At 37.8% G+C, this 27,954-nt stretch overlaps 1 protein-coding gene across 4 annotated transcripts; it reads right to left on the reverse strand.

Annotated features, from left to right (window-relative positions):
• Window positions 1-702: 702 nt before the first annotated feature.
• On the reverse strand, window positions 703-27,829 carry LOC113410257 (phospholipid scramblase 1-like). 4 transcript variants are annotated; one of them, XM_026664737.2, is made up of 9 exons: window positions 27,521-27,829; window positions 17,779-17,808; window positions 16,786-16,884; window positions 15,154-15,242; window positions 13,337-13,379; window positions 6,340-6,566; window positions 3,695-3,856; window positions 2,241-2,402; window positions 703-1,173 (listed from the first exon to the last, which is right to left on the reverse strand). In XM_026664737.2, exons 2-9 carry the CDS (start codon window positions 17,786-17,788, stop codon window positions 1,117-1,119), a joined length of 849 nt encoding a protein of 282 aa, XP_026520522.1. In that variant the 5' UTR covers window positions 17,789-17,808; window positions 27,521-27,829; the 3' UTR covers window positions 703-1,116. The 4 variants fall into 4 exon arrangements, with proteins under 4 accessions (XP_026520522.1, XP_087821251.1, XP_087821252.1 ...); XM_087965125.1 differs by having other exon boundaries at window positions 17,779-17,957; window positions 27,521-27,648; XM_087965126.1 differs by having other exon boundaries at window positions 17,779-17,794; window positions 27,506-27,625.
• Between the last annotated feature and the right edge of the window lie 125 nt (window positions 27,830-27,954).

A 27,954-nucleotide genomic window follows, 5' to 3' on the forward strand; every position in this document is an offset into this window, starting at 1 on the left:
AATCTGAGAACGGAGAGATATTCCCCCAACTTCTAATCATTTTTCAAGTGATAGGCCCTCAATAACTCAGATTAGGTTCATGGTTGTCAGGGAGGCCATGGACTCCAGATCTACTTCAAATTCCACATCAAGCAAAGGCTGGCTGAAACCTCCCAAGATAAGATATAGCTGCTTTAAAGTTTTTAAATGATCAAAGTAGATCATTTAAAATAACTGTTTTAAACATTTATGGTGCTTGCTGAGCCCCCTGAACCCCCTAAGGTGTTTGATTATCCAACTAGGTAGCATTATCAATGCTAGCAAGTCTGTTCTGAGATTAAAGCGATTTCATCATTTCTTCTGATTGCTAGTTGGTGTTAATGGATGTGCTCTGTTATCTTTTGTCTGTCCTACTTACTCTATGTTGTAAATGACTCCTAGTTTTTTCTCCTAGGGCTACTAGGTTTTTTGGTTTCCTTAAGATGTTTGGTTTTAAAACTTTTATTGGACATAAATCTCTCAATCAATTAAGGTAATCTAGTTATTCTTGCTCTCAAAAGAACTTGCACGCTTACTCTCTTTGCCACTTAATCATATATATGGTTGAGGGTTCAGGAAAATAAGATTATTTTATGATATTGGATAGGATTGCTGGTTGAACGACAGACCAAAGTTAGAGCTCTAGGAAGCAAGTGTGTTAATGATTCCTTAAATAAATCACTCAAAAAGGAAAACATCAACTTTATTGAATTTGTCTGTAATTGAATATTGAGATACCCACTTTCGTTCATTTTATTACTGCAACATAATACACAGTAATCACAGTAAAGGAAGACATAATAGAAGGCAATTCTTAATATATAAGAGCAGGAAAAAAATGCAAAATGGAATATATCTGTTTGCTGAGTGAAAATTAGCCAAATGTATATACTATATATCTTTGTTATTATATAAGGGTATCAATATACTGCATATCAATATTTGTCAAATATTTTGAGTTATATGGAATATTTTGACATAAATGGTATATAATAAAGGCATGATTGTAAATATTGAAATAAGCAACTTTAGAAATTAATAAAATTTATCCTGCAAGCTTAATTCAGTGTGATGAGACTCTTTATGTCCTGATTTGAGTTAACGTCTACGATTACGATTGTTCCTATTTGCAGCCCGTTCAAAAAACATGAAATCCTAGAATGTAAAAGAATAGGAAAAATATTAGTCAAAAAAACTTCAGACTAAAACCCTTGTTTATTCATATCTTACATCTGCTACTCCAAAAAATAGCATGTGAAGTAACGTACAAGCTCCTGAATGTATGAAAAGATTGTTGGGATATCTAATAACATCTCCAAGGAAGGAGTGCAAACAGTGCCTCTTCTTATTACCAACCTCTGAGGATGATCAAGAAGGATACCATGTTTGATAGTTTAAAAGGTTACTAACAGAATAAGTAGAACTAGAAATGTCTTGCTCCTTATCACAGTCTCACCACAGGCTATTCACAAGAGCAGAAAGTGAGGTCTTGATACCACAGCTTAGCTAGCAGCTGAACTGAAAATACTTCAAATAACCTATTTCATCTAAGGTTTCCACATAGATAAAACCATCACCTTTTCTACATTCTTCCCCCGAAAGGGGAGGTTGGAAATTAGTTGATAATTCTCTAAAAGAGTTGAATCAAATGATGTTTTCTTTCTCAACTTTTTCAGTCGCCATCTTCATCCCATCTTCATCCGGCTTCCTGTTACCTTGGTGGAAATTGTAATCAACCTAAAGTATATGGATCTAACCTACATACTATATACCCCCCTACATACCACCTACCCACCTAATAGGTGATGGAACTGATGTCATAAAGAGCACTATCCATTTTTCTTAAGATAAATAGGATCATATTGTCTCACACAATGTTCAATTACACTGTCTTTGCTCCTATACCCCTGCATTCAATGCATATTACCTACTAGCTACAATAGCTGAACAGTAAAATCTCAAGTTAAATGAATGATATGAGCTGCTAGAGCTAAACTTGCAGAAGCAAGACTTCTGTCTAAATTATAATCTCACACATGCCAAGTTTCAATCTCCTGTCCTACACCTTGTTGATGGTGTAGAAGGTTACTACCACTAAAGAAAGTGGACATGTTTGTTTATGGGTCGCCAAGAGTTGTTTTGTTCCAAATTCCTTTTACTGGTTTCAGAACCCATTGTTTACAGAATTCACTGAATTATAATGTTTTAGGCCTAAGACTTACCATAAGAAAGCAAGCCCCTGTTACGATTGCTTTCATGTTAATATCAAGATCCATTGGAAAACGAATTTGAAAAATGCTTGCATCTGTAGCCACCTCTCTTGCTAAACCAGTCCATTTTTTTACTATGTTACCAATTGTAGATTTCCCATCTACAGTTTTCAGCTGATTTTATAAAGAACAAGAGAAAAGAGAAAAGAACAGATTTTATCCTTTCTAAAATGTATTAAATTTTTTAATACAAACATTATACTTAAGAAATTATTACATTTTTTTCTGTGTTTAAATTCCCCACATTGATGTCCCAGATAGCATTATAATATCTCAAAGCAGCTGAATTAATATTTATATGTCACCATCAATTAAATTTCAATATAAATAAATTCATTGAAAAAGCATCATGTTACTTCAAGGTGATCAGCACAACTCCTTTATTTTATAAGTATACTAATATATTTTTATGGAAGATTTTAATTACACTAAGAAAAATACAAACTTTGACAGAGAAAGAACAGTAGAAGAGACAGAAAGGGCAATAAAAAATAAAAAGAACAATAAAAAATAAAAAGAACAAAGAAAGAAAAAAAATTTAAAAAAGGAAAAGGAAAGTGAAAAATAAAGAAATAGAAAAAAATACATAAAGAAGTGGCTTCTAATCTTCATCACAAGAATAAACAAGTTTGGTAGTTCTTCATCTTCTATAAGATTACAAAAGATATATCTTTTTCCCGTAACCCATTTTTTATCTATAAGCAAATCCATAAAAGATCAATTTTTCAACACTAGTGTCAGCAAAAAAATCCATAAAGGTATTGCTAGAATTTTATAAAAATGCCTTATTTTGCCCTTGATCAAATAATCCAATTTTATATTTCTTCCTTCTACTTCTGAAAATCTTAACCTTTAATTCATTCAATTACTGATAGGATTTGATTTCTCTTAAATTCTTCTTCATCTTATCACATACGCTTCTTAAAGGCTTTAACAAGCCTCTTTTGTTTCAAGTGGTTCCAGAATCACAGTTACACAACTGACAAAGAATAACTAGCAAATTAGCTCTAAGAGGAGAAAGTTAATATTAGAAGGTGTAGCCAACAAATTTCATAGATATTTATGATATAAAAGAAGATAAAAACTTAGAAAGACATGTTGTAAGACATAGCTTGATAAGAACATGGAATTCCATTAAAACAAAATTCAGTAATCTCATATTTAACCTTCAGAATTGTTAATGCTCTCCACAATAAAAATATTCTGGGATAATTATTATAAGAAACAAACACAATTACAATTTAAATGGACAATTTAGAAATGAGAAAAAAATAAAAGTAAGAATTTATACAGTCACCCAAAATTGCTTTGCAGAGTAAAATATGCAGCATATAAAATTAATAAATTAGTGTATATAATCCAGGTCTAAGGCCTACTAATAAATAGTAAATGGGAGGTTTGTTTACCTCAAAATTAACATCCTGATAGCATTGGCAAGGCACACAAGGTGCAGTAATTTTAAGAACATTTTCTCTGGCTTCATTCTGGATAGTAAATTTTGGTAGACATGGATGCCAGTTTTGTTTCACATATCCAATGATGTTGCCTAGAGGTGCCTGAACTTCAAGCTAAGAGAGGAAGACAGAGGGGAAAATCCCAGTTAATAAAAAAGGCATATATTATAATTCTTTCTAGCACAAAAGTACATAAACAAGATTTCATTCATTCATTGTCAAAATCAGTGTACACTAACAGATAATAAAGAGAGAACAGAAATATACCTGAGAAAGTAAATCACTTTCTTAGCCTTAAGTATCTCACCATCCTTCCCTTCTAACCCCCAAAAAGGTTCATGAGGTCTTGCCTTCCTTCAGTAGGAAGATGTCTGTCTTCCAGTGCAATATAGAGAAGAGAGATGCTGAAACAAATTCTCAATATACACATACCAAATGATTTAGATGTGCTTAGATGTTAATATGGAGCCATTAGACTACTTTAGAACTATTTACTATCAAACCCCCATTCATGTATTGCAACTGCCATGTTGGAAGGCCAATTTCCCCATAAGAATGAATGTATCCACTTGGGTCAGTCATGTCTACAAAGAAAAAGTTGTAAGTGAAGTAAATTTATCCCACCTTTTATAATTTTTCTAGATTGCATAGGGAACCTCTCTCTCTTCAATTATCAGATAGGTGCTCAGGTAGAATACCCATTGTAGTCAAATCTCTTTTTCAGAGCAGATCAAATCTACCCTGAGTTAATAGCAATTTAAAAGTAAATAAGTATGTATTTGTAATTCCTTTAAAAACCCAAAAGGTCTAGGTCTATTGGGACAATGAAATTGTAACTATGCCATTGTGTAATATTTCCTTTGTTTTAGCCTGGCCCTTTCCCCCTAAATCTCACAAATTCTAAATCCCAAACTAAAATCTCACAGAATCACAGGGCTGGAAGCGATCTTAGAGATCTTCGAGTCCAAACTTCTGCCAAAGGCAGGAGTCCTTATATACATAGTCCTCAACTTACAACAGTTCGCTTAGTGATCATCTGAAGTTACAACAGCACTGAAAAAAGTGACTTATGACCATTTTTCACACTTAAGACCATTGCAGCATTCCCATTGTTACATGATTTACATTTGGATGCTTGACAACTGTCTCACATTCATGATGGTTGCAGTGTCATGGGGTCATGTGATTACTTTTTGCAACCTTCTGACAAAGAAAGGCAATTGGGAAGCCAGTGATTCACCTAACAAACGTGGCAAGAAAAGTCATAAAATGGGACAAAACACACTTAACAAGCTTCTCTCTTAGCAACATCAATTTGGGCTCAATTATGATCATAAGTTGAGGACCAGACAAATGTTGTCCAATCTTTTCTTGAAAACTTCCAGTGATGGAGCACTTACAACTCTGGGAAGCAAGCTGTTCCACCGATTAATCATGTTCACTACCAAGAAGTTCGTTTTTCCAGGTTGCATCTCTCTCCATCCATTGCATCTTGTCTTGCCCTCAGATGCTATGGAGAATAATCCTCCCCCAAGCCCTCTCTTTGTTAAACATACCTAGTTTGATAAGCTATTCATCATCCAATTTAAACTCTAGACACCATCATCATTTTTGTTGCTCTTTTCTGCACTCTTTCTTTAGGCCTCAGCATCTCTTTTGTATCATAGTGACAAGAACAGACACAATATTCCAAATATGGTCTCACTAGTGCAGTATAGAGGTACTGTAGCTATCACTTCCTATGATCTTGATGCTATTCCTCTGTTGGAACAGTCTGAGTTGACTTTTTTGGTAGTAGCAGCACACTGCTGACTGACTAACCAATTCAAGGAATTTTATTACTCACAAGTTTTATTGTAAAAATAGTTTTATTCTTTCTGTGTTATGTTAATATTTGTATGTTGTCATATATAATCTGGCATAATAGGTACCCTTTTGCCTATCAGTTGATAAGAGAGTCAAAATGGTTGCTTGGAACATGATACATTTATGTTCAGGTGGAAATAAACTTAAGAGAGTTGTAACTATCACTAGAAAATCATAATGTAACTTCAGAACAAAGAATGGTCCTGCTCTTATACAATAAAAGGATCTGTTTATTACGGATGCAATCATTAGTAGCTGAATTTTATTTTCCCACAAATGAAGGAATGCACTAATTATTGCTTGGTAACAGAATACTATTTGTTTTCCTGATACTCTGCAATATCCTTGCCTCACAATTATTCTCACATTTGATGAAAGAGTATAACATTAGCTACACCCCCCTCCCCCTTTTCTGTAATGACTTTCTTCCTGAAACTGTAATTAGTAATGACTTTCTTCCTGAAATTTTAATTCTGGAAATTCAAAAGCTTGCAAATGTTTTTGTAAATATTTGGTCTATCTAGCTGTTAGAAGGCTTCCCAATTGAAACAAAACTGTAAAATTAATCCTTTGAAATATTCAAAAAATATGTGGAGAAAGACACAACCGACTTGCCAAGTTGTTGGAAGTTGCATTAGAAGGAATTTACAACAGCTGTTCTCTTGAGGATAAAGAAACCAATTTAACAGAAAGAATCAAAAATTGGACATGGGAAGGGAAAAGCTGTTCACCTCTTGCAGGCAACAAATACAAGGACAGCAGCAACTGGAGCAATGGAACTCTCTTGACAATTGCATTACTGGTTGGTTTGTACTGTCAAAGAGTTTTATGGTAAACGATCTCAAAGGGCCGTAACAATTCATGGTGAAGTCATCATTTTCTTCAGCTGCAAAGTATATCCAATGCCCCATGGCGTTTTTTACTTCATACTTATTGCAAGTTTCAAAGCCACTTATCACTGAAAAAGAAGCAAAAACATTACAATTAAGTGAATCTAAATGCTCATCATCAATAGGAACTGAGAAAAAAAGAGAAACCAGCTTGAGAAATATTCAATTCCATAACACATGATACAGTATGTTGACATCCAATTTCACCAGCCAGTTCCATCTGGTCAGGCAGAGAAGGTATTTTGTGGATCCCATCAGTCAAAAAATTCCAACTGGTGGGGTCCAGGAAGATAGCCTTCTCTGCCATTTGTCCCATCCTCTGGAACATTTCTCCTCACCAAGGTGAGGAGGCTCCCCCACTCTCCTGGTCTTTCGGAAAGGTGTGAAAACATGATTCTGTGGGCTTGCTTGGGACACACAGAGGAGCATGCAGTCATGGACTGGTTAGTGCCGTGAAAGTCTTCCCCCTGCCTTTTACTTAATGTTAATATTGAATTTTAATCACCCTTGCCTCTTTTGAAATTTTATATACCCTTTTTATGTATTAATGTTTTTAGTTGTACACTGCTCAGAATCCCTTGGTGAGGGAGATGCGTAGTTTCAAAATTAGGTAAATAAAAATAAATTGCTGTCAGAGTGTGCTCCATTCAAAATCCAAGAAAGAAATACTCAGACTCCATACATTAGAGCAAAGTTTTTCCTTTTACTGGAAATCAAAGTGGAAGCTACAGATTGAATTCTGAATCTAAAGAATTTGGCGCACAGATCACATATACAAAGGAATGGAATTGTTCCCACCCCCCAAAGTCCAAATGACTCTTCCAATTAAAAGTTCTGAATATGATCATGTGGGCATCTTCAGGTGGTGATGAGGCCTCTTTCCGTTGACCTTGACATATTTTGATAAAACTTCGCAGCTGCGCAAAGGGAAAGAAAGCTAAGCAAGGAAACAGAAAGCTAAAGACAAGAATTTATACTCCCCCCTCCTCTTTCTTACCCACAGCACAAGAATGTAACACCTCCAGCTTTCTTCCCTCCAAGTCCCCCCTCCCCCCGTTACTAATGGCAGCCGAAAAGAGAGCAATGAGCATAGCAGCAGAAAAAGCGTAGAAGATATCTTGAGGCTGACATTCGGACCCCCTAGAAAAAGGACATTTGTCCCTGTAAGAGAGAATAACATAAAATACATGTTAAGAATTGCATACATTTCTATGGTTTATCGGGATACTTTGCATAAAAGTCTTTGGTCAGTTCAGGAGCCCTAATATCTTTCTCATTTACCCACTCGGCATAGGATGGAGGAAAGTGTTTCCAAGCTACAAATTGGAGACGACCCCTCCATTTCCGATAATCCAAAATCTCTTTAATCTCAAAATGTTGTTCACCCTCAATCAGCAATGGTACAGGGGGATCAGTCTGGGTCGGTCTCAATGTACAGGTATGCTCGAGTTTCAACAAACTAACATGAAAAACCGGATAAATCCGACGAAGAGTTTTTGGTAGTGTCAATTGAACTGTCACAGGGTTCACAATTCGTTCAATTGGGAAAGGACCCACATACTTAGGGCCCAATTTCTTCGACTTCTGGGTGGTTTGTAAATATTTGGTTGAAAGGAAAACTTTGTCGCCTACTTGATAAGACTTCTGTGGGGTTCTCTTTCTGTCAGCAAATTTCTTATGAGACTGGTGTGCATCATCCAATGCTTTATGAGCGACCGGCCAATTGAGTTGAAGTTGAGATATCCATTCGTCCAACGACTGGACATTGGGTCTTTCACGAGGAAGCTCAGGTATGGGCACAAAATCTTGCCCCGTGGCCACTTTGAAGGGGGTAGACCCAGTACTGCTGTGGACAGAGTTGTTATATGCCACCTCCGCAAAAGGCAGCAAATCAGCCCAGTTGTCCTGCTGATAGTTTATATAACACCTGAGATACTGCTCCAACACCGCATTAGTCCTCTCACAGGCCCCATTAGTTTGGGGATGGTGGGCGGAGCTTAAGCCCTGGGTGGAGCCTATTAATTTCAGAAATTCCCTCCAGAAGTTCGAGGTAAATTGGACCCCTCGATCAGAAACTACACGCTCAGGGACACCATGCAGTCTATAGATATGTATGATGAAGAGTTTAGCCAACGATTTCGCCGAGGGAATCTTGGAGCAAGGTATGAAATGTGCCTGTTTGGAGAACAAATCAGTTACCACCCAGATGACCATGTGGCCAGTGCTCTCGGGTAAATCTACTATAAAATCCATGGAGATTTCCTTCCAAGGAGCAGTTGGCCTGGCCACATTCTGTAACAGACCTGGTGGTTTACCAGGAGGTCTTTTGGCTGAAGCGCAAACTGAACAGCTCGCTACATAAGTCTCAATGTCTTTTTTCAATGAAGGCCACCAGAACTGTCGTTTCACCAGGTGTAAAGTCTTCACGAAACCAAAGTGACCAGCTGCCTTGGAGTCATGAGTCTGTTGTAACACTTGGCTTCTCAAGGTCTGTGGTACATACAATTTCGCTCCTACCCAGGCCAAACCATCTCTAACGGTGCAGTTATTCGCATTTGCCAGGAACCACTCATCTGTTTTCAAGGCTTCCTTAAATCGTTCCATCAAGTCATTGGACAGACCCGCCTCTTGCTTCCTCTTTTGCACCCTGGTGACCACTGGGGTGGCCAGCTGTGTGGTTGACACGATCGGCCTTATCACTTCTTGACGAACACTATTGTATTGAGGCATTCTAGATAAAGCATCTGCCATAAAAAAATTTCCTCCCGGGATGTACTTCAAAGAGAAATTGAATCGTTTGAAATACTGGGCCCACCTAACTTGCTTAGGAGATAACTTTCAAGGCGTCTTTAAGGCCTCCAAATTCTTGTAGTCAGTCCATACCTCAAATGGGTGTTTCGCTCCTTCTAAGAAATGTCTCCAGGTTAGTAGAGCCCAACGAACGGCAAAAGCCTCCTTCTCCCAGACAGCCCATCTCCTCTCAGTGTCAGTCAATTTACGGGAGGTGTATGTGCAAGGTTGTAGTGTCCCCTTCTCGTTTAATTGAAGTAAGACCGCCCCAACAGCCACATCACTCGCATCGGCTTGGATCACGAAAGGGGCATCCATATCCGGGTGTTTCAGCACTGGCTCTGCAGCGAACAGTCGCTTTAACTTTTCAAAAGCAGCTTGGCATTCCATGGACCAATTCAATGGTTGGCTGGGCTTTGGTTTCGTTTCCCCCTTGGTCTTTAGGAGATTGGTGATAGGCATTGCTATTTTAGCAAAAGACGGGATGAATTGCCGGTAAAAGTTAGCAAATCCTAGGAAACTTTGAAGCTGCTTTCGGGTCCTTGGCGGGGCCCAGTCCAATACAGCTCGCACCTTCTCTGGGTCCATCTCGATGCCCTCGGGCGAAATGCGATATCCTAGGTAGTCAATTTTTTCTTGATGGAACTCACATTTGGACAGGTTGGCATACAATTTGGCAGCTCGCAGTTTGTGCAGCACTGAGCGTACCAGTTTCACATGTTCGTCCCTAGTCTCCGTGTAAATAAGGATGTCATCAAGGTAAACCAAAACCCCCTTGTATAAATGTTTGTGGAGTACTTGATTGATCATTTGCATGAAAACGGCTGGAGCCCCCTGTAGGCCAAAAGGGAGAACATTGAACTGGAAACAGCCCATCGGGCAATTGAACGCAGTTTTCCACTCATCTCCTTCTTTAATTCAGATTCGGTAGTACGCCTCCCTCAGGTCCAACTTCGTGAAAATCTTCCCTTTGGCCAGGTGGGCTAACATGTCCTTCATCAGGGGGAGGGGGTACACGTTCTCCACGGAAACTGCGTTTAAGTTTCGGTAGTCGACCACCAAGCGTTTGGAGCCATCTTTCTTTTCGCGGAACAACACTGGGGCCGCCACTCGAGGTCTAGCGGGTTGGATGAAACCACGTTTCAAATTCTTATCGATAAACGATCTCAACTCCTCCAATTCCCGTGGTGTCATCGAATACAGTTTCGGCTTCAGGAGCATCACCCCCGGTAGAAATTCAATGCTACAATCGGTTGACCGATGAGGGGGGAGCTCATCAGAAGCCTTCTCGCTAAACACCTCTCTTAAGTCCCAATATTCCTTCGGGATTTTCTCCTCCCCCTCCACGCACTCAGCACCTGCGGAAGCTGACTCACCCGGGTTTTGAAACGTCGGATGGGATTGCTCCTCCCCTTCCGGCCACCGATCGGTGCGAATCCTTATCCACCCTTTCCTCCAATTCACCTGGGGATTCCACTTCCGGAGCCAGGGCAGTCCCAATATTAGGGGCTGTTCCATCCCAGGGGCCACAATAAAGCACTGAGTCTCGCTATGGTTTCCCATGGTCATCTCTAGGGGTTCTGTTATAAAACGTGCAGGGCAACCTCCCGACACTGATCCATCGAGTTGGCAGAAGGATATGGGCATTTTTAAAGTTCTCAGTCTGATGCCCATGTCCTTTACTACTTTCATGCTGATTACGCACCTCGTGCATCCAATAAGGCCAACATCTCCCCTTCGGTCCCTGAAATGGGCACCCTTAATTTTATTGGGATGGTCATGGGCCCCTTGTTAGGACTTACCAGAACGTTGTCTTCCGAGTCAGTTTCACTCTTGTTGAGGAAGGTCGGAGGTCCCAGCTCCTCTCCTGCAGGAGGGGCGACCTCTACAACCTCCCCTGCCTTTAGTCCAGTTTCGCGAGGTCTAGCTGGGGGGTTTTCGGGCTTCCTCCCTGTCCCCTGCACCCCCTTTGGATCCAGCTTGACCCTGCAATCCGCAATCCGGTGGCCCTCCTTCCCGGATCGAAAACAGGCAGTGGATTTTGGTTTTGCCATCATTCCTCCCTTCCGAGGTTTTGAGGCCTCTTGGGGACATGGGGGGAGCGGTTTGCTCCATACCGGGCCTCCTCTGCGTCTGCTTCGGGTTAGATCTATTTCCACTTCTTCCGCTAGCAAGTACCACAGCTGCAGATCATATGGATCCCTTCTGGAGATGCACATGTGGTATATATCTTCATTTAGGCCATCTTTGTAGGCTTCTATCAGGGCCCCCTGGGACCAGCCTCGGATGTGGCATGCCAGTTGTCTGAACTCTTGGGTGCAGTCAGCAACTGATCTCTCCCCTTGACTTATAGTTTTCATTCTGATCCTAGCCTTTCTCTCCGCTAGAGGGTCCTCAAACCTTCTCCTCAATGCAGTCATGAAAACATTGAGATTCCGCAGTTGGGGGAAGTTGTCATTATACAGAGTCACCATCCAGTCTGCTGCCATCCCCTCCAGGGCCCTGGTAACACATCTTACTTTGGCTGCTTCAGAAGTGAATTCCCTCTCATATTCCTCCATATAGGTCCCGACTTGTGCCAGGAAGAACCCCAAATCCTTGGGATTTCCCCCGAACTTCACATCTAATGGAGGCAGGTTGAGGGCTGTGCGTCTTCCAGGGATCACACCTCCCGCTGGGGGCCCCGGGGCGGCAGCTGGCTGCTGCGCTGGCGTAGGCTGGGCTAGGGGGATGGGGGCAGCCCGACTTCCCCTGGCTGAACTCGCCCCCCTTCCCACTCATACCTTGGAGCTATGCGAGGCTTCTCAAAGGCATCCTTAATGAGCTGTCTGGCTTGATCCAGCATGCACTCCATCTCTTCCCTTTCTTGCCACAGCTGCTCCCTCGCACGTCTTCGGGTTACAGTGATCCCCAGGAGGGGGGGTTCGGGATCCCTCCATCCAACACCTAATGACCATCTGGGCTTCTGAGCTGGGACTTCTTCCAGAGTAAGGTCAGCTAGCAGGTCGGCCGCTGGCACCTCCGGTAGTAGCATCGACTGACCCCCCACAGCTCCCTGGTCGTCTTCATCACTAGCTGGAGATGACATGTTGTGAAACCCCCTCGGAAGAAAAGATATTTTCTCCGGGTGGGCTGATGAAGAGATTCAGAATAATGTCAGAGTGTGCTCCATTCAAAATCCAAGAAAGAAATACTCAGACTCCATCCATTAGAGCAAAGTTTTTCCTTTTACTGGAAATCAAAGTGGAAGCTACAGATTGAATTCTGAATCTAAAGAATTTGGCGCGCAGATCACATATACAAAGGAATGGAATTGTTCCCACCCCCCCAAAGTCCAAATGACTCTTCCAATTAAAAGTTCTGAATATGATCATGTGGGCATCTTCAGGTGGTGATGAGGCCTCTGTCCGTTGACCTTGACATATTTTGATAAAACTTCGCAGCTGTGCAAAGGGAAAGAAAGTTAAGCAAGGAAACAGAAAGCTAAAGACAAGAATCCCCCCTCCTCTTTCTTACCCACAGCACAAGAATGTAACACCTCCAGCTTCCTTCCCTCCAAGTCCCTCCTCCCCCCGTTACTAATGGCAGCCGAAAAGAGAGCAATGAGCATAGCAGCAGAAAAAGCGTAGAAGATATCTTGAGGCTGACATTAGCCATGTAGACTGTCACATCTTTACTGCTCTTTTCCAGCACCTAATGAGTTTTAATTAACATATTTATTTTTATTCATTTATCACATTTTTATACCGTCCATCACATTTGCATGACTCTGGGATATTTATAAATAATCTCCATCTCTAATATAACCTTAAAAAGAATAAAGCCGGATATGACCAAACAAAAACAGTTTTGCCATACACTCTTCCCCAATTTTATTCCCAAATAATTGTAAGACCCCAAATAATTTATTGGCTAAGTATCATTGTGGATCATGTATAGAGTGCACAGTCAATAAATAATATCTATGATAAATGTTTCAGATTTACAAAACTATATCTTGTTCTAATCCCCAGTAATTACTGAAATAATAATAAAGCAACATACATACTTTCCATGAGCTCAATCTGCTGTTCAATTGTAATCTGATCAAGCTGTTGTCATCATAAAAAATAAATAAGACACAAGTATTAAAACTGAAGAAATATTTACAAGCATTAAATGACCTATTATCCCCTAACTATAAATATTTTCAAAAGCCATTTTATTGGTGTTATTTATTCAGATTACATGCTACAGCCAGGAAGAACTAAAACCTATTTTGCTTGGTGTTCTTTTTCCCCCCCAGACAAAGGATAGGATGGCAGTACATGTCAAAACATATTTCTGGATTATCTATTCTATTCAGTCTCTAGTTGCTGTTCCACATTTATTATATTTAAATAAATTCTTGAACATATGTATCAAAAATACACAAAACTGCAGCATACATTCATGGAAGAGAAGTTAGAACTTGGTGTCAGAACCTGGTATTTCTGACTAGCGATAGGAATTTAATACCCTGACTGGACCATTTCCGGTGCTTGGCCTGAGCATAATTTAACTAATCCTCTGAATTTTCTGCAATGCATCACCTAAAGAATTTTGTGCACTGTGACCAATTTAAAGAATAAGTATTGTGCCAGGAGATAATCTACCAATCTTTGCCAAAAGAGATTGTTTTTCCAGGTCTGCTGTCAATTAGAAATGCTCTTCCACTTACACACTGTTTTAAATTGCTAGTTGTTTCTGTTGCAACTGCCTATACAATTGATTAGGCAAATCCTACATTGACCATGCGTATATACTTAGAAATTGTGGAGAAATGGATAGGTTGACATTGGAGATAAAAGATAAAGAAGATACAAAATACTTTCAAACATGAGATTTATTCTATCAATGGCTGGATAATATAAGTAGAAATTAGAAATTGGAAATTTTTATTATGTATGATTTATGTTCAATATATTATTATATTAAGAAAATGCACCCAGACAATACGCTGCCCATAAAGTATTAATGTTTGTTAAGGAAAATATATAAATAAATCGTTAAAAAAAAGAAATGTTGATACTCATTATTTAATTTATATTTATTGCACAGGGGTGTAATAAATATAGTAACAAAAGCAATCCATCACTGGGTTTTTTTTTTAAGTGAAGTGCCATGATCTGCCAAGCCCAAATGTGCTGTAGTCTGGAGAGACATGTTACTCACAAAATCCATTGACATTTTTAAAATATTGCTTGAACCTTAGAGGATTTGGATGTACTTAATGTTTTAAAGGAAGTAGCCTGGCAATATAACAGAAAAAAAATGTAATTTTAAAAAATGAAAAGAGAACAGCAAAAATACTTGATGGAGAGAATTCTTTCAGAGAGAATACAGATAGTCTTTTGACTTGCGACCAAAAATGAGTTCTTGCTAAGTGAAATATTTGTCAAGTGAGTTTTGCTCCATTTTACAACCTTTCTTGCCACTGTTAAGTGAATCCCTCCACTTATTAAGTTAGGGACAAGGTTGTTAAGTGAATCTGGCTTCCCCATTGGCTTTGCTTGTCAGAATTTTGCAAAAGGTGATCCCATCATCCCTGCATAAACACTGCCACTGCATAAATGTGAGTCTGTTGCCAAGCATCTGAATTTTGATCTGCAACAGGGGGTACTGCAACAGTCGTAAATGTGAAAAACAGTCATAAGTCACTTTTTTCAGTGCCTTTGTAACTTCAAACGGTCACTAAACAATCTGTTCTATGTTGAAGACTATCTATATGCTCTCTAGGTCAAAAATTAGTTTCACGTTTTACTGGTGAGACTAAGATATTTTTGTGATCCCATGCTTCTCCACAAAGGAGCAAGAGAATAAACTGAAAATAAGAGTGATGTATACCTGGCTGAAATATTCCAATCCACGAGGGCACTTGGGGATCTGAGGTGGCGGCGGCATCCAGATGATGGGTGGAGGTAGATTTGCTTGAACTAAGAAAATTAAAGAGGATTAAAGAAAAAACCAACCCTTGGACAACTATGTTGAATTTCAGACGGCTAAAAGCCTTATTCTAAAGACCTGTAGTACTCTGGATATACAGGGCCATTTCATACGTATCAATGAAGCACAGTATAATTCTACATTACACACTGTTGATGCCAAGTTAACAATAAAATTAAAGTAGCTGCACTGCTGGCAAAACATGAAGAATGAAGCACCTAAACTTTTATTTCAACAAAGGGCAAAAAATCCACTAGAGGGTGCAAAGGAGTTGGTTGATGAAATTTGAAAGAAAATTTCAACAGAAATGCAACAAATATTTTCACAAATACCTTATTGTGGCTCTTATCATGGACCCATACTTGCTCTGAAGCATCTTCTCATTCCCTGTTGGTGCCTCCTTAATTCAAACTTTTCCTAGGATCATATGGCTATTGCATGAGCCCAGGAAAAGACTTGGCTTCTTTAAGCAGTGTCTACCCCTGCTCCAAAGTTCTGAAATGCAGTTCCCTATTATTTGTGACTATAAATTTTAAGCAAAGTTTATTACTTCCTGGGGTGGAGATCAATTATTCTTTATGTTTAAAGCTGTAGCTTAACATGTATCTGTTAGGTAAAAAGTATCTTTACATTTCTGAACGTATCAAGGGATCTGGCTAGGGTTTTCTAGATGTTAGAATTTGGAATGTTTTGGAATATGTGATGGGTTTACCACCTTGTTCTTCTTTTTAATTTGTCTTAATTTGGTTTTGTTGTTTGTTACTTCTTATTATACTGTTCCTATATGGTGGACAGAATCAAACATATCAAATTGAATCAAATAAATCAATTCCCAATGCTGCAATTATACTAGGAAACATAGCTAAGTAACAAAAACATCAATTCACCTAAATCTCTTTAGAGCAAGAATTATCTCTCACTTTATGGTCTTAAGGGATTGAAGCGAGTATAAAATGACTATAGGAAAAGCATGGAAGAACAAATCTATGCTTATTTTATATAAACTACACTCATTATGCCATGATTATCTTCATCAATTACAATAGAAAAGACACTATAGCAATTGGTCTTAGACTTATATACCGCTTCATGCTTTATAGCCCTCTCTCAGTGGTTTACAGGGTCAGCATATTGCCCCACCAATCTGGGTCTTCATTTTACCAATGCCAGAATGTTGGAAGGCTAAGTCAACCTTGAGTTGATCAGGATCCAACTCTTGGCTGTGGGTAGAGTCAGCTTGCAATACTGCATTCTAACCACTGCATCAACGGGGCTCCTATACAAGCTTGGTGACCTTCCTAGAATAGCTCAGATCGCTACAATTTTGTTTCTTTGAAATATGATTACATTCTGTAAATTTACATAGTGTAGGACAAATAATATACAATAGTACAATACCCGGATTCTTTTAATGACTTACAATATTATGTTTTTTTTTTTTTTTTACTTATTTGAAATAGAAACTGTTCTGTTACTTTATTTGTGCTAACTCACCAAATTCTGATAAGTAACTATGATAAAGATTATGATTACCTGGAACTGCATGTCCATACTGAGGATATTGGACTTGTGGAAGTGAATAAGCTGGACCCGAATATTCTGGAGGTGCTGATGTGGGCTTAGTTTCATTTGCTGGAAGAAGAGAAAGGCACACAGAAATGCAGTATTACATGTATGCCTTGCATCGAATACATAAATTACATTTTATGCCCTATTTTCCTGCAAGTGTATGTATAGTAGATTGAATTTTGCAGGTGGTTTATGGGTTATTTTGAATGAACCCATTCATGAATATATAGAAATGAAATAAAAATATATACATTACATAACCAAACATGTAAAATAAAATGAAAATATTTATCAGTGAAATATTTTGTATATAAATAGTTCTTTTAAACATGCTAATCTATTGCATTATTCATACATCTACTCCTTGTTCATCCATGGCAATTTGGACTGTCAAATCCATTGTTAAGTGATATCCACATAAAGCATAATGTCACATGATTGTGCCAAGGTACAATGGCAGTTGCAGCAGTTCCAATTGGTGTTAAAACAAATCCTGCATGGTCACAGCATTCTCCAGTCATAAGATTGCCATTTGCAACCCATCTGCTGCCTTTTCCATGGACTTTGCTTCTTGGAAGCTGGCACTGACTGTTAAAGGTGATCATGTGACCGTGGGATGCTATGACATGGTAAATGTGAGATGGCTACCAAGCACACAAATTGTCATCATATGATATGATGCTTAAACTAAACAGAGACATCTCTCTTTCTCTCTCTCTTTGGTTCATTTTTCCCTTTATGGACCTTTCTTCAATTCAAAATCTGTTTGTTCACTGAGTGGCAAAAGGTTTCATCTCAGGCAACAAAGTTATTTTTTCAGTCTAGAAACTGTACCGTGCTCCTGCAGACATCCCTGTTTTTACTAAAGAAATAAAATTGTTGTTTATATTCATTTGTAAACTTGAGCACTTCCATACCATTCTTTCACACATATACAGACACACATCTGTTACTTACACATTTCCATCTTCTTCTATTTCGTCTTATCTGAAAAAACAAGACATTCCTTTTATAATGTAAACACATTGTTTCAGATTCTTCAGTTTGCTTTTTGAGTTCATAGATAAAACTAAAGAAAGTGAGTTGATCAAACTTTATGAAGAAATCAATGCAAGCTTTCAAAAGACCCAAGAAATCTGTAAATAAAATCAAATATGACCTTTGAAAAAAATTATAATGTGATATATTTTTAGTAAATGTGGACAAGTACATTGTAACATACATATATGAAGGAACACTCCATTTCTAGGACAATCTTCTTGGCTCCAAATTTTATACTTCCATAGAAAATCCAAGAGCCTATTCCACATTTCCTTGAAGTTCACCACATTGCTAGTGCTTCAAAATTATCTTTCTTAAAAAAATGATAATTTTGTGTATGCATGTTCCAACTATAGTTCCATTATAATAGTGATTTTCTAATCTAACAAAAGCACATATCCTTATTTCTTACTAAAACTTGATTTTTTTCTAGTTAGTTATAGCAATAATAAACTGCAATAATGTACTATTGGTTCTTTCACATAAAATCTGATTTTTGAAGCTCTGTCAATTTTAAAATGTGTTTGAGATGGTCTGTGTTTCAAGAAATTCTTCTGAAGTGCATAGAACTGGTTTAATTTTATTTTGTTCCAAATGATACATTTATAAGACAAGATTTGGCTCATAATTTTAGAAATGGCATATCTTTCACCCAATGTAATACAATACAGAGAAACTTACTGTATACAGTCACATTCTTTTTTAAAAAATAAAGCAAAATATAGAAGATATTTAAGAACATAAGTCTGAATAATGTACTATTTCCTGTGTGTGCTTAGAAGCATAATTTAACTTGCAACATTTCATTCTTTTGAAAAAGTCATGAAGAATCACTTCATTTTTATGTATTAAAGTCTCCTGAATTTGGATAACCTCTAGATGTGTAGACTTCTGCTCCAAAAAAATAGATGTAAGAGTTGTGTAAAACATTCAGAACAATTGCTTTGCAGCCACACACCTGGAATACTCTGAACCACTGGTATGGAAAAGTTACCCAAATCAAGATGGATTGCTGTAGAACATTGTTTCCAAATTGTTCAATTTTGCAGTAAATAAATATTAGCAATAAGTAAGATTAACCATTACTGACTACATTGATTTTTTTTTTAGATTCTATGTTTCTTTCCATGTTCTTCCTGGATGGGTGAATGGTTGAATTGATATTTTATTAATTGATTAAACTTCTGGGAAAGCTGCAGCATTATCTGAAGGATGGCAAAGGCTCTGTAGCCCAGTTTCATACTGGAATCAGGTACCAACAGGAGCAAACATTCAGGAATGTCAATATGTGTGGCCTAAGAATGAAGGATAGCATTGTTACAAATGTGAATTATCTCAGGTAGAAAGAGGTCTTATTACAAAAGCAGAACAGGGAGGCTGCAGTTGGATGCTGGGCTATTTATCCACAGCTCTTATCTCCAGAGCCCTTCACCCAATGGTGGATTGATATGTGCGAGCTCTTCAAGAGAGAACAGACTAGGAAACCAAAGTCATGAATGCTAACAGTACTTTTATTATAACAATACAGTAATAGAATCTTGAAAGTTTGAATGTACCTCCCCTCATTTTCCTTTATCTTCATTTGAACTAATATCTTGTCTGAAACTTACTTGGATTGCAGTTCCAGCCTGAGATTTCTTTTATCTGATTGTTGTCTTGTTGTAGTTCTTCTTTCTCTTTCTAATTTTTTTTCCTTCTGCCCATTACATAAGCCCCAAGTAAACCAGCCTCCTCTTAAGCTGAGTGAGACAATGTGCAATGCTCCTACATATATCCAGATGGATGTAATTCTTTGGATAATAAAAGAAACTATAACCAGACAGAGTTGGACCATTCATGTTTCATGTCCTTGAGTTTAGCCTAGTAGCTAAGTTATTACAGTAAAACAAGGGTGTCGCAAGGAAGCTAGATTTAATGTGGGTGATCTGCATGGATATGGCCTACAAAAGAAATGGAATACAAATAAATGCAAGTGAATCTTCACCAGCTCTTATGCTTTTGCTCAGTTTCACAGTGCTGATTGAAAAGAATGGATCTGGATTGGCCTGGAAATTTCTAGAAGTAGTTCCTGCCTTGATATAGCAGAGTGGTTCTCAAACTTTTCTTTACCATGAATCCTCTTTTGTGGTCATGGAACATGGCCATGGACCCCCCTCCAAGACAATTCAAAATTTAAATCATAACATTTCTTCAAACCTTCTTGGACCCCCTGTGATTATTTCGTGGCCTTCCAGGGGTCCATGGACCACAGGTCCATGAATCACTAATTTAAGGGTTTCAACATATTGATTAGAGAGATTAGCTTCCCCCCCTTGTCTGTTTGCTTATTTGTTTGTTTATTTATTTAGTAATCTCTATAGCTGTCCAACTCAACCAAGTAACTCAAGATGTTAACTACACATCCAATATTTGTAAAAATAGAGGAGGGGGGGAAACCTTCTGCTGTCTCTATTGAAAACTTACAAGCATATTTCTGATAATATTTTTTAAATATTAAGTATTTAGTAACATTGTAGAACAGATTTGTATCACATTGTTTTCTCATGAGAACTTTTACTCTTTTTTTAAAAAAGTAAACAAGTAACAACTTTCTATAAGTTGGTTCCATAGTAATAATCAATTTAGCATTCCAGCCCACTTCCCCTTGTGGTCCCAGGCTATAACAGAGAGATCATGAGCTTGTTAACAGTTAACATATATATTTTCTTTTGATAGAACACTGGTGGAAAATTTTGACTGGGCAATTTCCTACTTATCTATTGTTATATTAGCACATTTTCTCTTTGTTTTATCTTCTTATTAGGCTGCTTTGTGGAGAGACCTTGTGGCTAAATGAGAACACAAGTTATTTTCCTGTTCAGGAACTTTCAAAGTGAGTCTCTTATGTCTTTAGTTAATGTGATCAGGTAATGTACTGTATGGGAAATTACTGCCTGGTACTTGAGAGTAGATACTATAGAGATCTACATTTGAAAAATGTAATTTGATTTCTCGATGAGTATGCAAGTTCACTTTCATCTAAATGGGTCTGTTACTGAGGTGCTATGGCAGTCACAAAGACTGCCACTCAATCATGAGAAAAGACAAGTCTGTTCAAAACTTACAAACATTCATTTAGTTACATCCATCCAAAGTTACAATAGTATTGAAAAAAGTGACTTACTACTGGTCCTCTTGCTTATGATCACTAAAGCATCCCCATAGTCACAAGATCAAAATTTGGGCAATTGGCAACCCGCATGTATTTACAATGGTTGCATTATTCCGGGGTTATGTGACTGCCATCTGTGAACTTCTTAGTCAACTTCCCACAAGCAAAATCAATAGGAAGATAGATTCGCTAAATGATTGTATTATTTACTTAACAGCTGCAGTAATTCACTTAAAAACCATGGCAAAAAAAATCATAAAAGCAGGTGTGGCTCACTTAACAACTGCTTTGCTTAGCAATAGAAATTCTGGTTCCAATTGTAGTGTAAGTCAAGAACTACCTATATTCCAAACAATGTTACATGGTTCAAGTCACATTTTACCCTTCAATTCTGAATCTCTGAATAATTGCAATCTGTATTTCACACACTGCTGAAATCACTGGGGATTGAGAAGGGTGTGTTTTTTTCCCAATTGAATTTAAAATCATGAATTTATTGAACTAGATAGGGGCCAATCTAAAGAGCTATGCCCTAAGCCCCATATGTGTCCCCTATGCTGGCTTGTAAGATATCTCTAGCTGAGAAATCATTGATTGCATAGACAATATTAACATGCTTGATGTAAAACTGAACTTTGCTTGCACATGTGGAATACTGGACAACATGTGCAAAAAATGGTTAGTTGTGAGCTTAACGTTAGAGAATGTCATAAATGCCACAAATACTTCTAAGATAAATAATGTAATCTAAGTGCCATCATACTAAAAAGTTTTATTAAAAAAATCAGATTTGATCAAAGCCAAAATGGCTAGCAGTGTATTTGGAAGTCCGCAACTAGAAAAGAAAAGTTACGTCTCACATCCTGGACATAAATTCTTTCAACTTCTACGCTCAGAACAATGCTATAGAGCATTGCACAGCAGAACAACTAGACACAAGGATAGTTTTTCCCCGAATGCCATCACTCTGCTAAACAACTAATTCCTATAACACTATAAAAATATTCTTATTCTTCTCATCCTTCCTATTCCCTGTCTCTTTCAACTTATGACTATAACCTTGTCACTTGTATCTTTACAATTTATATTGTTTATTTCTTATCTAGCATGATTTGACTGCTTATAGTAACCTATGACTATCACTAAGTGTTGTATCTTATGATTCTTTTTTTTTTTTTGTAAATTTTATTTGAGTTTTCACAAAGAGAAAAAAAATACAAATAAAACGTCTTTTTTGAAAGCAGCATAATTCCAGGTTACATTTCTTCGTACAGACACAAATTCAGGTTCATGCTCATTTTTATATTCTATTCCATATCTTATTACTATTTTACATTTTCTGCATAGCTTCTCCCCTCTTTTAATTTTCTCAATTTTATTTTAATTATCTCATCTCAATTCAAATCATTGTATTTATATTTTTTGTCTGTCCTGTTTCAATTATCTATTATCTTTTCTCATTAAACAAAATTTCTCCTGTAGTTACTGATTGGAGTATAACGCCTTTATATCTTTTCCCTAAAGTTGTAACATTCAATATAATACATAACTTCCTTTCGGATTCTGCTTGGTACATTCTTAAAATACACACTGTATTCTTAAAAAAAGAAAAAAATATAAATGTATATAATTAAAACAACATTCCATTCCAAGTCAATTCTATCATTAATATTAATATTCATAAAAGTCTTAACATCTTTAACATTACTTTTCAATTAAATATCATACTTCTATGGGAACAATTATAAGCTTTCCATAGTTAATTCCCACCCCCTTCACTTATATTTTATAAAACATTAACTAATTAAATTGTTCCTGTTCCTTCCTAATTCAATTTTCTCATTTATTTTATTTCACTTATTTTATTCACAAACATTTCACTAAATTACACTAACTATTTTATCCCTCGTTTTAATCATACGTTGTTTCCAATTTTCTAAAGTTATTTCTATTACTAATATAACAATACAATCTTATGTACCTTTACAGAATCCCCTTTTCAGTTAAATTTTCACCCATTATCTCTAAATAGGTCCTGTTTCTCTATATCTTGCTCCAGTCCTTTGTAACTTCTTTTCCTTTCCTTCTTCCCTCTCTTCTTCTCTCTCCCCCCTTTTCCCCCTTGTGTCTCTACCTCTATTTCTCTCTTCTGTATTCCCCTTTTCTGTTGCTTTCCAGTATTATACTTGTTTTTTGAATTATTTTTCTTTTCTTTGGTTGTTTTTTTAAGTCTTAAATTCTCCATTCTCTTTTCCCCCTTTCCTTTTTCTTCCCCACATAAAATTACTTGTTCATTAAAGATGGCTTCTTCTTTGTCCCAGTCTTCTTGTTTTGCAGTCTTTTCTTTTTGTTTCTCATAGTTCTAAATCTCCATTTCTAAGAATTGAAAAACTAAGCCAAAAGAACCCTTCCCTTCTTGTGCATCAATATACTGTACTTTTTAAGTTCCATTTTCAATTCATTTCCAGTATATTTAATATATTGTACTTTTTAAGTTCCATTTTCAATTCATCCAGAAGTGGTGCCATTGTATAAAATTTTAAACAACCACCCGATTGATTTTAGTCATTCAAATATAATAACCAAAAATCCAAAGATCACCAAATAATCCAAATACACGCAAGCTGTTTCTTTTTTGCTTTTTTTTTCATTTTGTCTTCCTGGGGTTACTATTTAGTTGCAAAGTTTCAGTTAAAATGTATCTTTTAGAAGTCTTGTTGAAGTTTTACTTTAGATTATTTTTAATTCCAGGCTTCCAAATCCTGCCCTTATTCTTTTTCTCTCCCTTCCTGCTTATGAAAAAGAAAGTTTTTAATGTCCAGAAATCTTTATTATCCCTTGGGCATTTTGTTTTATTTTCAGCTTAATTGCCTATTGATGTCAAAGCGGATTTTTGGAATTCTGCCATATAATGCAGTATTGGTGTAAAATCCAAGACACATTACAATATATTACCTACTTACAAGAACTTCTTCTCGTACTAGAAGATGAACTAGAAGGTGAACTAAAATCAGTATTCTGATAACTACAGAATTGGATAGCTAGCAGAATACTGTAATGGACTGTAAGAATAATCTTGAGGATCCAGAAGAGCAGCTTCAATTAATACAAAAGTCAGACAAAGGAAATTTGAATCCAAAGCAGAAATGTAATTTGAAAAAATGCATCAGACTAGTTTGTTAGGGTTTGTTTGTTTTGTTCTTTTTAGATAAATGCAGGGAGTGGGACACAAGACACATTCAGATTCTGTTACCATACCTATATAATAAAAGTATTATTAACATTCATAACTTTGGTTCCCAGTCTGGTCAATTTTACACCTCAAAAAGCTGTAAAATACTTATTGAAATATGGCAACCAATTGCATAAGAATCAGAAAAATTCTAGCCCAGCTATAGCAGAAAATCTGGAGAGTTTTCTGGACAACCCAGAAGTCAACAGACTGGAAGAGGTCACTCTAATAGACTTGACAAATTTTCACATGCTAGCAAAATAATGCTTAGGATCATCCAATGCAGATTACAGCCCTATATAGAAAATGAGATGCCACATATTCACGTTGGCTTTCAAAAAAGTTGAGGAGTATTATTTCTGATGCATGATGGATAATTGAGAAAGTGAGAGAATACCAAGAATAAATCACTGTGTGCTTTATTGATTATAGAAAGTCCTTTGATTTGTGTCAATGACATCAAACCGTAGAATGTGCTCAGAAAAGAATGGGAATATAGTATTGTGTAATCAGTTAGAATTATTAGAAGCAGCATTTTAAAACCACAGGATTTGTCACAGAGACCCAAGAAAATACAAGGCAGACAATCAAGCTACATACCAGAAGAATCAAAACCACTGCAAAACAGGGGATAGAACCAGGGGTGGGATTCAGTTTTTTTAACAACCGGTTTTGGGGCATGGCTTAGTTAGTGGGTGTGGCTTGGTGGTCATGTGACTGGGTGGGCGTGGCCAACTCAACATCACCCATGTCAAAGGGTGCTTCTCCTCGCCTGGCCTCTCATGACAGTGGGGATACTGCAACAGTCATAAGTGTGAAAAATGGTCATAAGTCACTTTTTTCAGTGCCATGCATCTGCTCATTTTGTTACATGGAAATTACAGTTGGAAAAGGCAGGACAAAATTTATATTAAATTGACCAACTGGAATTGCAGTACATAAGAAATCTGTGTGGCAAAAAAAGAAAAAAATACAGTTAGAATGAATATTATAGAAATGGATGGAATCAAGAGTGAGTGACCAAAATAAAACCTGGAGCTATGTAACAAATGAAGTTGTCATAAACTATTTTCATCTATGGTTATCATCTTCAAAGACCTTCATGGCACAGGAATACACTGCAAGCATGTTTTTTCATGATTTGCCTTTGCTGTGGTATGGTATTTTTACATTTGATTTACAGTAGTTCTTGACTTTTTATCACAATTGAGTCCAGAATTATGATTAATGTAGATTATAATTAGATTATAATGTGGATTGTTAAGCAGGGCACCCATTTAACACAAACTCCATCCCCCTCTGTTGTGATCATCAAGTGAAGCATGGTGCCTCAAGGGGTGGGAGAAGCCCCAGGAGGTTGCATTGTAGCACATCTCCAGGTCACACATGGTCTGCCTCTGGCATTTCTTGGCCTCCTCCTTCCCCTATTCAGAAGCCAGGTGGCGCCATGCCAGCAGCAAGCACCATTATGGGAGAAGCTGCAATTTTCAGACTATGATTGTGGCCACTCCCAAACTGGCACCTGGTGGCATAAAGTGGCCTCTGTGTAGAGAGACCACCTGGCAGTTTGGCTCTTTTATTTCTCAAAGTTGATTTCCAAGCATCACCTTTCGAAAGAAGCCATGTAATGCCATCTCAGAAGCAGGCGCCATTTTGGAAGCTGCCATAATTGAATTGCAAGAAGTGTGATTGCTTCTGGGATCACACCATCCAGCTTCTGTATAGGAAGGCTGTATGGCACATCAGCTGCTTCTCCTTGGAAAAGCAAACTGCAGAAGAGATAAATGGAGTGAGACATGATGGGGCATAGGAAGTCCAAAGATGTGGGCCCAGTGGAGCAGGAAGCAAGTCCAACCTTGAGAGGACCAAGCCGGATGGGAAGTACATCCAAGGGACTTAGTGGGGAAGGATGGGGAAGAAGATAGGAAGGTGGAGTAGCTGCAATGTCCCTGCGGTTTGTCATAAGGCACATTGTCAAGCGCCCAAATTTTATTCATGTGACTCCAGGGGTGCTGCAGCAGCCATAACTTCAAGTAAGGTGAAGTAAGTCCCTTTGTAAGTGCCATTTTAATTTTGAATGATCATTGAAGGGATGGTAGTAATTTAAGGATTATCTGTACTGATTAAATATTGTTTTGTCTAAGTATTTTTGTGGAATTGCCTTATTTAGCTTATCTCTTAATTGGGCTTAGCGCAACATATATTCTAAACTTTGTAAAATTAGAGCCTACAATACATATTATAATAAATAGTAGAGCCACAATTCACAAAGTGGACAATATACTGTACAGCTTACCTGCTTTAGACCTTGGCTAACTCAGCACCTCCTGCTCTTCCTCCTGGTCTGAGGTTGCAGGACACACCACAGCTACAATCCCCCCCCCAAGTGTGTGAATTCAGATTGTATAGATTTCCCAATTCTTTAGCTGTGAAAAAGCTATCTTTTTGCAAGCCAGTGGAGTAGCTAGGTGATTTTACATTTTACATTTACATAGTTTCACTTGGATCCCTGTTAAAAATTGCTGTAGTGTATAGTAATAAACCTGCAAACAGCTTAGCATTTATCTTCTACATTGCTCTTTGTTTTAAAATTGTGTCCAGATGCTTCACCTGTTGCAGTATACAAACCAACCATGCTTTCCTAGCTCTGGCAAACAAATGCTTTCAGCATGTTTGATTTGGTAGTGTTAATTCTTTTCAATCAGAAAACTACCTCTATTTCAACAGCACTGAGGGAGCTGAGCATTGAGTTCAATGTTCAACACATTTTCAAAGGAATGCGTTTCATCATAGAAACGGACCATAAAATCATAACGGTGACAATAACAACAAAACATCCTCCCCCAACTAGATAACCACCCGCAACGCCTTATCATTTCTGATTCTACAATAGATATTAGAATTCTGACTTCAGGGCTGCCGTCTGGTTATTGATAAAGAAACAGGGTGATTCTGGACAAACTGGGTGGAAGAAAAGCAACCGGCAGGTTACAAGTTCAACTTTTCGAAGATGTAAATTCAAGAGTAATCTGACATTTCCGTCTGTGTGTGGAGGAGACAAACTGTCCCTGGTCCCACATAACAGTCCTGAAGAACTCAGTAATATCTTAGAAAACCGCAAGGAATCTGTGGGAGTTTCCTGTTTACTATTCTTCCGTTTCTTTGTAAGAACGTTAGCATTTTCAATCAAAGCAAATAGTGGAGCAAAGCAACCTTGCGTCTGGAAATCCCTTCTATCCCTCAACCCTGAGTTCTGAGACGAAAGGAAAACTTACATTTCACGCTCTTGCGAGGAAGTTACTCTAGAGTAAGCGCGACGGAATCGCCTTTGGGGTGCAAAAAAAAGGGTGTTTGTTTTTTCCCACCCGTGAGAAAAACGAGACTTGGGCGACGCCTCTTCTGCCTCCTCCCACACAAACCTAAGGGGCCCTGCTAGGGAAGAGGATAGGGCGGGGAAGGCGGCAAAGAGCAAATGGAGCTAGATATAGGAGGAGGAGGAGCAAGAGGAGAAGGAGACCGTGCAGTTCAGTGTATTCGAGCGAAAACATTCCCCGTCACAGGAAGTTGCATTCGCCAGAGACTATTCCCTTGTTAATCGTACAAATGAGGAGCTCGCTGCTTAATTGCCTGCATTCAAATGACGAAGAGCTAAGGCAGAGAGATGCGCGGGCTGCGGTTGTTTAGAAAAGAAACGAGCGGTCTCTTGTCT

This window comes from Notechis scutatus, chromosome 4 (assembly GCF_049901735.1).
Source record: "Notechis scutatus isolate UNSWTSFEM ecotype Mainland chromosome 4, rNotScu1.2, whole genome shotgun sequence".
In the NCBI taxonomy this organism is placed as follows: Eukaryota; Metazoa; Chordata; class Lepidosauria; order Squamata; family Elapidae; genus Notechis; species Notechis scutatus.

What these genes read in the sequence shown, in the direction of transcription:
- LOC113410257 (XM_026664737.2), bottom strand. An exon ending in GTATTTGTTGCCTGCAAGAG is followed by an intron (nt 3,857 to 6,339) that starts GTGAACAGCTTT and finishes TTCCTCTCTTAG; the next exon opens with CTTGAAGTTCAGGCACCTCT. An exon ending in ATCAGGATGTTAATTTTGAG is followed by an intron (nt 2,403 to 3,694) that starts GTAAACAAACCT and finishes TTATAAAATCAG; the next exon opens with CTGAAAACTGTAGATGGGAA.